The 12,112-nt window shown below is 44.7% G+C and overlaps 1 protein-coding gene across 1 annotated transcript in view; it reads right to left on the bottom strand.

The window, feature by feature from the left end:
- Nucleotides 1-12,112, bottom strand: part of LOC118159699 (zinc finger SWIM domain-containing protein 6-like) — a 158,098-nt gene that overhangs the window by 75,481 nt on the left and 70,505 nt on the right. Inside the window, exon 2 of the mRNA XM_035314263.1 lies at nt 8,547-8,903. Coding sequence (XP_035170154.1) covers nt 8,547-8,903 — 357 coding nt within the window. The remainder of the gene's footprint in view (nt 1-8,546; nt 8,904-12,112) is intronic.

The raw sequence follows: 12,112 nt of genomic DNA, 5'->3' as shown, positions 1-12,112 counted from the left end.
TTCTTCACCAAGAGGGTTGTTGTGCACAGGAACAGGCTCCCCAGGGACATAGTCATGGCATCATGCCTGTCGGAGTTTAAGAAGCCTTTGGACTGTGCTCTTAGTCATATGGTCTGAATTTTTGGGTAGACCTGTGTGGAGCCAGTAGTTGGACCCAATGACCCTTGTGGGTCCCTTCCAACTCGGGATATTATATGATTCTATGAAAGCCTCTCTTCTTCCTTACAGACTTGCATCTGAGCTATGGAGACACTGCTTCAGAGGCCTGAAGAAAGAGACAATGTATCTATTTCTCTACCTATATCTACCAGTATCTCACCTATTAGAAGTAAGCATTCCTTGTCTCAAGAGAGGGGATATAGTGGGTACACACCACATGCCGCCCTGTAGTTTTACATGGAACCCATGAAAACTGCTGCTCCAGTTTCCACAGGTAGTCCCCCAGACATATTAATGAAAACTATATCTAGGAATAGAGGGGCCATGCCTCTAGCCAGGTGGAGGAAAGGGACAGATGGGTTTATTGGACTGTGTGGATTTGATGGCCTAGTGGATCAGACCTGCAGGAGTACAAGGCTCTAGTGAACAATGGTGCACAGTATACCCAAATGCCATCAAGCTATAAAGGGGCAGAACTCATTTATATTTCTGGAGCGAGGGAGGATCCCAACAGCTAACTGTATTGGAGGCTGAAGTGAGTCTGACTGGGAACAAGTGGCAAAAGCACTGCACTGTGACTGGCCTGTAGGCTCTGTTTATTTTTAGTATAGACTACCTCAGGAAAGGTTATTTCAAGGACCCAAAAGGGTTCTGGTGGGCTTTTGGCATAGCTGCCTTGAATACAGTGAAGATTAAGCAGCTGTCTGCCTTGGCTGGTCTCTCGGAGTACATTTGTGGGGTTGCTGAGGGTCAAAGAACAGCAGGTGCCAATCGCTACCACACTGGTGAACCAGAGGCAATACTGCACCAACCAAGACTCCCCGATTTGTATCCTGATTTGTTGAGCAAGACTCACTCACCCTTTACTACTCCCATATGGCCACTACGAATGTCTACTGGCCAAGAGCTGGCCAAGCTGCTTTCCATCATTTATCGGCAGTCCTGGCTATCAGGGGAGGTCCCACTTGACTGGCAGATAGCAAATGTGACGCCCATCTACAAGAAGGGCCGGAGAGTAGACCCGGGGAACTATAGGCCTGTTAGTTTAACATCAGTGCCAGGGAAGCTCATGGAGCAGATTATCTTGGGTGTCCTCATGCGGCAGTTGCAGGGCAACCAGGCAATCAGGCCTAGTCAGCATGGGTTTATGAAGGGCAGGTCCTGCTTGACGAACCTGATCTCCTTCTATGACAAGGTGACACGCTTAGTGGATGAGGGAAAGGCTGCGGACGTGGTCTACCTTGACTTCAGTAAGGCATTTGACACCGTCCCCCACAGCATTCTCCTCAGGAAACTGGCTGCTCATGGCTTGGACTGGCGCACACTTCTTTGGGTTAAGAGCTGGCTGGATGGCCGGGCCCAGAGAGTTGTGGTGAATGGAGTCAAATCCAGTTGGAGGCCGGTCACTAGTGAAGTCCCCCAGGGCTCGGTACTGGGACCAGTCCTCTTTAACATCTTCATCGATGATCTGGATGAGGGGATCGAGTGCACCCTCAGCAAGTTTGCAGATAACACCAAGTTAGGTGCATGTGTCGATCTGCTCGAGGGTAGGAAGGCTCTGCAGGAGGATCTGGATAGGCTGGACCGATGGGCCGAGGCCAACGGTATGAAGTTCAACAAGGCCAAGTGCCAGGTTCTGCACCTGGGGCACAACAACCCCAAACAGAGCTACAGGCTGGGAGATGTGTGGTTAGAAAGCTGCCTGTCAGAGAAGGACCTGGGAGTATTGGCTGACAGTCGGCTGAATATGAGCCAGCAGTGTGCTCAGGCGGCCAAGAAGGCCAGCAGCATCCTGGCTTGCATAAGAAACAGCGTGGCCAGCAGGTCCAGGGAAGTGATTGTCCCCCTGTACTCGGCTCTGGTGAGGCTGCACCTCGAGTACTGCGTTCAGTTTTGGGCCCCTCACTACAAGAAGGACATAGAGGTGCTTGAGCGAGTCCAGAGAAGGGCTACGAAGCTGGTGAAGGGTCTGGAGAACAAGTCTTACGAGGAGCGGCTGAGGGAGCTGGGACTGTTTAGCCTGGAGAAGACGAGACTCAGGGGCAACCTTATTGCACTCCACAGGTACCTGAAAGGAGGCTGTAGCGAGGTGGGTGTTGGTCTATTCTCCCACGTGCCTGGTGACAGGACCAGGGGGAATGGGCTAAAGTTGCGCCAGGGGAGGTTTAGGTTGGATATTAGGAAGAACTTCTTTACTGAACAGGTTGTTAGTCACTGGAATAGGCTGCCCAGGGAAGTGGTTGAGTCACCATCCCTGGAGGTCTTTAAAAGACATTTAGATGTAGAGCTTAGGGATATGGTTTAGTGGAAGATTTGTTAGCATTAGGTCGGAGGTAGGACTCGGTGATCTTGTAGGTCTCTTCCAACCTAGACTATTCTGTGATTCTGTGAAGTGAAGATTATCACAGAGTGGAGAGTGGGCTACTGTGGGCTAAATGAGGCCATGCCACTGCTGAGCACTGCCATACTAGAACTGCCATGCTAGAACTTCAATATGAACTAGAGTCAACGGCAACCAAGTGGGATGCCACAACTGATACCGCTAATGTCTTTTTCTCCATCACTCTGGCAGCAGAATGCAGGCCACAGTTTGCTTTCACTTAGAGGAGCGTCCAATACACCTGGAAACAACCGCCCCCAGGGGCGGAAACACAGCCCTACCATTTGTCATGGACTCACAAGACTGCACTGGAACAGGGTGAAGCTTCTGAGCATCTGCAACGTATTGTGATTACATCAACGTGGGGCAACACAGAAGAAGGTTTTGAGAAAGGGAAGAAAACAGTCCAAATTCTGGTTTTGGTTTAATGGCAAAAAAGCTGGTTTTGCCATTAAACAGAGTAAGGTCAAGGGATGTGCACAGGAGATATATTTTTTTTTTTCAGAATAAAATGTCAAGGTGGACATGATTTGATTCCAATGGATGTGATCAACAAAATAACAGCTATGGCTCCACCAACTAGCAAAAGGAAACACAAACTTTCCTAGGTGTCGTGGGGTTTTTGAAGAATGCACATTCCAAATTACAGTCTGATTGTAAGCCCTCTCTATCAAAGAAGTCAAATGGGGCTCTGAGCAATGACAAGTCTTTGAAAAAATTAAATAGGAGATGGCTAATGCAGTAGCCCTTGGGCCGGTTTGAGCAGGACAAGATGTAAACACTGAAGTCGGTGAGAATGGCCCCACCTAGAGCTTGGGGAAACTCGAGGTCGACCCCCATGATTTTGGAGTCAGGGATGTAGGGGATCCGAGGCCCATTACACTCCAACTGAAAAAGAGATATTGGCAGCATATGACGGGGTTCAAGCTTTTTCAGAAGTGGTTGGTACTGAAGCACAGCTCCTCCTGGCACCCTGACTCCTGCTGCTGGGCTGGATGTTCAAAGGGAGGGTTCCCCATGTGTGTCATGCAACTGATGCTACGTGGAGGAAGTGGGTCTCACTGATTATAGAGCAGGCTGGAATAAGAAACCCCAGTTGCCCAGGAATCTTGGAAGTGATCATAGAATGGTCAGCAGGCAAAGATTTCAGAATATCACCGGAGCAGGAGGTGACACGTGCTGAAGAAGCCCTGCTATTTAATAAGGTACCATCAAATTAGAAGCAGTATGACCTGTTCACGGATGGGTCCTGTTGTATTGTGGGAAAGCATTGGAGGTGGAAGGCTGCTGTATGGAGTCCTACGTGATGAGTTGCAGAAGCTACTGAGGGAGAAGGTGAATCAAGTCAGTTTGCAGAAGTGAAAGCCATCCAGCTGGCTTTAGATATTGCTGAACGAGAAAAGTGGCCAGTTCTCTATTGCTATACTGAGTCATGGATGGTAGCAAATGCCCTGTGGGGGTGGTTACAGCAATGGAAACAGAACAACTGGCATCACAGAGGGAAACCCATCTGGGCTGCTGCATTCTGGAAGATATTTCTGCCTGGGTAGTAGGTTATAAAAGTACGCCATGTAAATGCTTATGTACCCAAGAATCGGGCTACTGAAGATCATCAAAACAACCAGCAGCTGGATCAGGCTGCTAAGATTGAAGTGGCTCAGGTAGACCTGGACTGGCAACATAAGGGTGAACTATTTATAGCCCGATGGGCCCATGAGACCTCGGGCCATCAAGGTAGAGATGCAACATACAGATGGGCTCGTGATCTAGGGGTGGACCTGACCATGGACACTATAGCACAGGTTATTCATGATTGTGAAACATGTGTTGCAATCAAGCCAGCCAAATGGTCAAAGCCTCTTTGGTATGGAGGACGATGGCTGAAATATAAATATGGAGAGGCCTGGCAGATTGATTACATCACACTCCCTCAAACCCGCAACGGCAAGCGCCACGTACTTACCGTGGTGGAAGCAACCACCGGATGGCTGGAAACATATCCTGTGCCCCATGCCACCACCCAAAACACTATCCTGGGCCTTGAAAAGCAAGTCCTTTGGCGACATGGCACCCCAGAAAGAATTGAGCCAGACAATGGGACTCATTTCCAAAACAACCTTATAGACACTTGGGCCAAAGAACATGGTATTGAGTGGGTATATCACATCCCCTACCATGCACCAGCCTCTGGGGAAAGTGGAGCAATACAATGGGTTGTTAAAGACTACCTTGAAGGCAAGGGGTGCTGGGACCTTCAAACATTCGGATACACATTTGGCAAAGGCCACCTGGTTATTCAACACTAGGGGCTGACCGGACCTGCTCAATCAAACCAGTTACATATTTTAGAAGGGGACGAAGTCCCTGTAGTGCACATAAAAAACATGCTGGGGAAGACAGTCTGGGCTATTCCTGCCTCAGGAAAACGCAAACCCATCAGTGGGATTGCTTTTGGTCAAGGACCTGGGTGTACTTGGTGGGTAATGCGGATGGATGAGGAGGTCCGGTGTGTACCTCAAGGGGACTGAATGTTGGGTGAGAATAGCTCATGATTTGAATTGTATAAATATTAAGTGCAACTGCTTTCAAAATGAGCAACCGTATTAAAGAACTGGTGTTGTATAGGGAAAACAACCTCAAAAGCTGTCCTGGTTTTGGCTGGGATAGAGTTAATTTTCCTCCTAGTACCTGGTAGGATGCTGTATTTTGGATTCAGGATGAGAATACTGTTGATAATATGCTGATGTTTTAGTTGCTGCAGAGCAGTGCTTACACTAAGACAAGGGCTTTTCAGCTTCTCGCTCTGTCCTGCCAGTGGACAGGCTGGGGGTGCACAAGAAGCTGGGAGGGGACAGACCCAGGACAGCTGACCCAAACCGTCCAAATCAATATTCCTTACCATATGATGTCATGAGGAAGAATAAAACTTGTGGGGGTTGGATGGGGGTGCTTGTGCTGCTGCTCAGGGATTGGCAGGGCATTGATCAGCGGGTGGTGAGCAATTCCACTGTGCATCACTTGCTTTGTATATTCTTTTATTATTATTCTTATTTTCCTTTATTTTCTGTCCTATTAAACTGTATCTCAACCCATGAGCTTTTACTTTTTTTTTTTTTCTTTTCTTCTGTTTCTCTTTCCCATCCCACTGGCGAAGTGGGGGGAGGGGGGCGTACAAACCGCTGTGTAGTACTTAGCTGCCTGCCACGTTAAACCACAACAAAAAGAAAAGCAATCAGAAGCAAAGCAAGGGGCATTAATCACAGAATCACAGAACTGTAGGGATTGGAAGGGACCTCAAGAGATCATCGGGTTCAACCTCCCTGCCAAAGCAGGTTCCTTAGAGAAGGTTGCCCAGGTAGACGTCCAGATGGGCCTTGAATATCTCCAGAGAAGGAGACTCCACAACCTCCCTGGGCAGCCTGTTCCAGTGCTCCGTCACCCTCACCGTGAAGAAGTTCTTTCACATGTTGGTGCGGAACTTCCTGTGATCCATTTTATGGTCATTGCCCCTTGTCTTGTCCCCACAAACCACTGAAAAGAGGTTGGCCAAATCCCTCTGTCTCCCACACAAGATCCCCTCTCAGTCTTCTCTTCTCAAGGCTGAACAGACCCAGGTCTCTCAGCCTGTCCTCATAGGAAATATGCTCCAGGCCTCGTATCATCTTTGTGGCCCTCTGCTGCACTCTTTCCAGGAGATCCCTGTCTTTTTTTGTACCAGGGAGCCCAGAACTGGACACAGCACTCCAGGTGAGGCCTGACCAGGGCAGAGTAGAGGGGGAGGATCACCTCCCTTGACCTGCTGGCCACACTCCTTTTTATGCACGCCAGAATCCCATTGGCCTTCTTGGCCACCAGGGCACACTGCTGGCTCATCGTCAACCTGTCATCCACCAGGACCCCCAGGTCCTTTTCCGCAGAGCTCCTCTCCAGCAGGTCATCCCCCAGCCTGTACTGATGCATGCGGTTGTTCCTTCCCAGGTGCAGGACACTTGCTCTTGTTAAACCTCATTTGGTTTCTTCCTGCCCAACTCTCCAGCCTGTCCAGGTCTCACTGAATGGCAGTACCACCTTCTGGCATGTCAGCCAGTCCTCCCAGCTTTGTATCATCGATGTACTTGCTGAGGGTGGACACTATTTCCTCATCAAGGTTGTCGATGAAGATGTTGAACAAGACTGGACCCAGCACCAACCCCTGGGGAACACCGCTGGTCACTGGTCTCCAGCCGATCACCACCCTCTGAGCTCGTCCAGTCAGCCAGTTCTCAACCCACCTTACTGTCCACTCGTCTATCCCACAAAATTGATGAAAATAGGCTAAGAATATGCAATATTGTAAACTACTCAGGAACAGGTCAACAGTGAAATTTGATTAAAATAACAGAATGTAGTCTTTAAGGCGTGAGCTGTTTTTTAATCTTTAGCTGAAACCATGCCAAATTCCCAACTCAGCCATACTGAATTTTCTGAACTTCATTTTATAAAAGTCTTTTGAATTGAAGTATACAAATGAACTGTAGATCATTTCAATTAAAATTTAGTAAATGTCATTCCATGGCAGCATTAGGGAGAAGAAGATATGGAAAAAAGCAATTACAAATAAAACGCATATCTTACTGAGTACTGTGCAAAGATTGAATGGTCCCAGCTAGAAACCAAGCTTGTTGTATACTGATTCACAACATAACAGTAATCGATTTCATCAGCTTAGCGTACTCAGAACTATTCTAAACAATAAACCCAAAGATCATAAAATTAATGATTCAAAAATATTATTATGTCTTTGATTTCCCCAAATGATTCAAAGTTCATACGTAAGTCACTTCATCTGGTCCTTAATTTCAGAACTCTTGGGTGGAATATAATACCTGTTAAGCAGTATACAGCATCAAAGAAAAACACCAACTACTGTGAAACAGCCATTGCTAAATAACAGAAATGGTAAAACCAGGACATTCTATGGTAAAATGGTGAAAAAAGTTAATAAACCCCCAAATAAATTTAAGTTCTAAAAATTCTTTCCCTTCCATCTGCACAGCAAAATGCATTAACTTATTTGCTGACAATATATAACCTCTCCTGCTAAAATCCTGGTCTCACAAACATTATATAACAATAAGTTTCAAAGTCTACTTTCACATGGCAGATAAAAACTTCCTTATCAGTCTAGACTTGCATGCAGTGTTTTCATTGTATCCCCTTATTTTTATGTTCCATGCTTCAAAACAAAAACTCATTATTTATTTTCTATATAACAAGTTATATTTTAATGTTTAATGTAAGTACAAAAGTCTTTCCTAAAATATAGTTTTCAAACTATTTTTTAATGTTGTTTAGCTGCTATCAATGCTTCATTTCATTTTACATTGTACCGCTTATTTACATCTGCTTGGATTTCTGAGATTTCTTTAATTTTGACTCGCCTTGTTGTTACTTCCTTCACAAATCCAGATCACCAAACAATTCTAATACTAAGCACTGGACCACTTTACATTTATCCTTCTTGAAAGGAAAACTGCCTGCTATTTACCTCCATTCATCTCTTTCAGCCAGGTTCTCAATTAAATTTTGCTAGTTTAAGCAGGGCCGTATGAAAAATTATATTTTAAAAAGAGAAAATCTATCTTATTAAATGTTAAACAGTTCTCTTTTCACTTTTAAAGAACATCGCATTCTGTTGTTCAGCCCTACCCTACCATTTCCCACTAAAAAAAAGTCACTTCAATTAAATACACTATGTGTGTGAAGTAGATTAGGACATGCATTAACAGCATTAGAGACATCAAGCTCATTGCTTATGAATTCTTCTCTTTCCCAAGAAATTTTATTTTCTAAACATCTTAAAGTGAAGTTTTAATAACAGAATTCTCTTTTGTAAACATCATAGAATCACAGAATAACTCAGGTTGGAAGGGACCTCAGGAGGTCATGCTCCTGAATGCCACAAAAAAAATACAACTCAAAACCAAGGAGGGAATGAGGCAAAAGGAAGAACAAGCATCAAACTTACCATGGACTTGATTGATTTCTGAATTCTGAGAAAGAATTTCATCTGCTAATTTTTGAGCAGTTGGCAAAACTTCTGTGTGGTGCACTGTGATCAAATACTGTACAAATTTTTGTAGTTGGTCTCTGTTCATTTGAAAGAGTGTCTCTGAAATGGGAAGATGCAGTTTGACTTGATCTGGCTTGCGGATCCGGTATAAAGAGAGTGCCACAACGTGGGCACAGTAAAATATGTCCTTGTTTCCACAGCTACAGGTCACTGAGGTAATCTTGCAACGATCAAAGCTGATAGCTACATTGCAAACAGTTTCTGGCTCCGATTGCATTGCAGGCTCTGTCACTGTGCCACTCAAGTGGAAACCTGCGTGGGAAAAGAAAGAAAGCTTACATTATTAAGAAAAATACTATAATCTCAATATCGATTACCTTTAGTTAAAAAAAGAAAAAAGAAAATCATTTCTGAGAAATGATGCATCTTGAAGAACTTGGCTTTAATTACAAATATGACAAACCCTTTCATATGTACATACCCTTTTCATCTCCGACAAAATCTAAGACAGGTAAAAAGCCAGTTTACAACCCCTCTTTGCCATTCCATTACAACATTCATAAAAGATTGATAGTAAGAAAAACATTTATTTGGTAACTCCTAGCTGCAGAAGCAGAGTTGCATCCAGTTAAGACCAATGTGAAACTCCCAGTAGCTCAGCAAGTTGGCAGCAGTTTTCCAAACCCTACACTAAGGAGATTGCACCTACCAGCAAATTTAACTATTCTGTCAATAAGCAAGAAGGACGTAGTGCACTCAAATGGCATGAACCCCAGTCCTAATCTCCACTCTGACACTGATTCATTTACACATATCACTTAACCTCTTTGCTTTCACCTCTCCCACCACTACAGTGATGCTAAAGCTCACTTTCACACAAGTGATACGGTAAGACAGCTATGGTTGCATATCTTTTTGGAGATGGAAACTGTTGCAGTTACCAATACACAGGAAGTCAGTTATAGTACTGAATGAGATGTGCAAACACCATTTCATAAATCTGCATTATGAGTCAGTTTTCCATTCAGCATGATAAAGCACAAGGCAAAAGAGCAGTGTCTTCATATAATGAAAGAAGGTATGGTACGTGACAAGAAAGATGTTCACTTCAGCAAGGACACCACTGCTCAACAAAGAACCCTGCTGAACAAAGGTCTTGAACACTGTCCTCTGAAGATCAGACCCAAACCCACCTCTGTTTTCCCAAACATGAAGACCCAGGTCTTGCTTTCAATACTTTCTCGATGAATAGCAGAATTTGGGTTTTTTCTTTTTTTAAATTTTATTTTACCTAAGCATGACATTCATCTTGGCTCAAGCATTAAGTCAGAGGCATAGATACAGAGAAAAACAATGACATTTCATATGCCAGATCAGTATTAAACTTGAACAGACAGTGCATATAAAATCTGGAATAAACACTACAAGCAAGGTGTTATACATTAACTATTTATAATGGAAATCATATAAAACCACACCACCTAAACTCCAAAATTGATTTAGTGTTGTGAAACAGAAGAAAGTGTGTTGCAGGAAGCAGTATTACATGAAAATTAGGTGGAAAAAATATATACATTGCTCTAGTCCAAATCTCCAACTGTTTTGAAAAAGCTCTTCAAGTTACAGGAAACGAAAAAGAAAATCTTTCATTTTTTCCACTGGTTTATGCTGTACGTTTCAGAGCAGGTTGTACAGTGACTATCACTGTTTGGATTACATTCAGTTGCAGTACTCTGATACTCTACCCTGAAGAAGGTCAATCTGCACACACTAACTTAGACTTTGCATGATGATGTTTAAAAGTTAAAGTGGTTAAAGTTTAAACTGAAGAACCAGTAAGCTGTAAAGTCCACAAAGAGGAAGGGGAGGGAGGTTGAACAAGATCAAGCATTTGGTGTTGTTGCTCTTGGCTCCACTCAACACTTGCACACAGAAGGGGAGTGGAGTTGCCCCTCGTAACATGAGCTCCTCCCTCTGCCTTTCACTTTTGTTTTTAAGTACTCATGACATGCTCCTATAAGGAAGCTTATACTTCTCTCAAGGAAGAGAAGTAAAAAAAAAAAAAAGTTAAAGTTAAAACTTAGCCAGTTCTGTTTATCTGTTTATTTCAGGTTGTCCTGGTTTCAGTTAGGACAGTTATTTTTCCTCCTAGTAGCTGGTAGGGTGCTATGTTTTGGATTGGGATGAGAAGAGTGCTGATAACATGCTGATGTTTTAATTGTTGCAGAGCAGTGCTTACACTAAGCCAAGGACTTTTCAGCTTCTCATTCTGTCCTGCCAGCGGGCAGGCTGGGGGTGCAGCAAGAGCTGGGAGGGGACAGACCTAGGACAGCTGACCCAAATTGGCCAAAGGGGTATTCCATACCATCTGACGTCATGCTGAACAATATATAGGGGTGGCTAGCCGGGGTGGGGGGGCCGGCTGCTCGGGGTTGGGCTGGGCATCGGTCAGCGGGTGGTGAGCAATTGCATTGTGCATCACTTGTTTGTACATATTATTATTATTATCATTATTATTTTCTATCTTAATAAACTGTCTTTATCTCAACTCACAGGCTTCACTTTCCCGTTTCTTTCCCCCATCCCAGAGAGGGAGGGGGGAGGGTGAGCGAATGGCTGTGTGGTGTTTAGCTGCCAGCCGGGTTAAACCACAACAGCCCTTTTGGCGCCCAACGTGGGGCACGAAGGGTTGAGATAACGACAGATCTAATCAGAATGTTGATTGCTTTAATATCAAGTCTGCTGTGGCTGTATTCCAAACTGAATTTTATAGCACTTTACTTGCTGTATGTGATCCCTGTCGTGCTGTTTATCCTTTCCGGGCCCTGGTTTAAGATCGTTATGGTACTGTGCTGTGTAACAATAGCTTACGATATGATGAAATATCTGGCCATGACTCTAACTTGGTATTTGTACGCAGCACTGTCGTCGACTCTGTACTTTGGAAACTATATCTCGGAAACTATTAACAATTACACCTACTGCCTTTTTCCATCAGGGAGCCAGTCTGTGAAGGGGACAGGGAAAGATATTTTTCCTTACTTGTTCACTCTCCCTTTCTCCTTCAGCACCCTCTTATCCCCCGAGCTAGTTACAATAGCTCTCCAAGATGTTGAATATCCTTGGGATACTCAGACCAGCATGTTCTTGTTGTTATGTCTCTTGAATGCGCTTCAGGTTTTGTTCAAGGTTAAACAACTACTTAGGAATCTCATGCAGAGATCTGTCCTGAGGCGGGATAATTGTGAGTGGCAGGGAGTGTGGGAGGATATGGGCAGGTGGCTAGAGCAGTGGGCACCTCCGATGTTTTGTAGATTCACCCCTGAACAACTGCAAAATCCTAAAAAACTGGTAGAATGCTTGCAAAAAGAGTGTCATGACTCTGGCAGTTCCAAAGTGACACAACTCACTGTAGCATGTTGGGGCCTGGCCTATGCCTATCGAGCTGCAATTGATGCTACTATGAACCGAGTGACAGACCCTGCAGCCGCCCCAGCTCCAGCTCCTGCTCCTGCAGCCGC

Source organism: Oxyura jamaicensis, unplaced genomic scaffold (genome assembly GCF_011077185.1).
Source record: "Oxyura jamaicensis isolate SHBP4307 breed ruddy duck unplaced genomic scaffold, BPBGC_Ojam_1.0 oxyUn_random_OJ71687, whole genome shotgun sequence".
Classification (NCBI taxonomy): domain Eukaryota; kingdom Metazoa; phylum Chordata; class Aves; order Anseriformes; family Anatidae; genus Oxyura; species Oxyura jamaicensis.
Note: the sequence above shows the minus strand (reverse complement) of the source record. Positions and strands in the feature narration are given on the sequence as shown.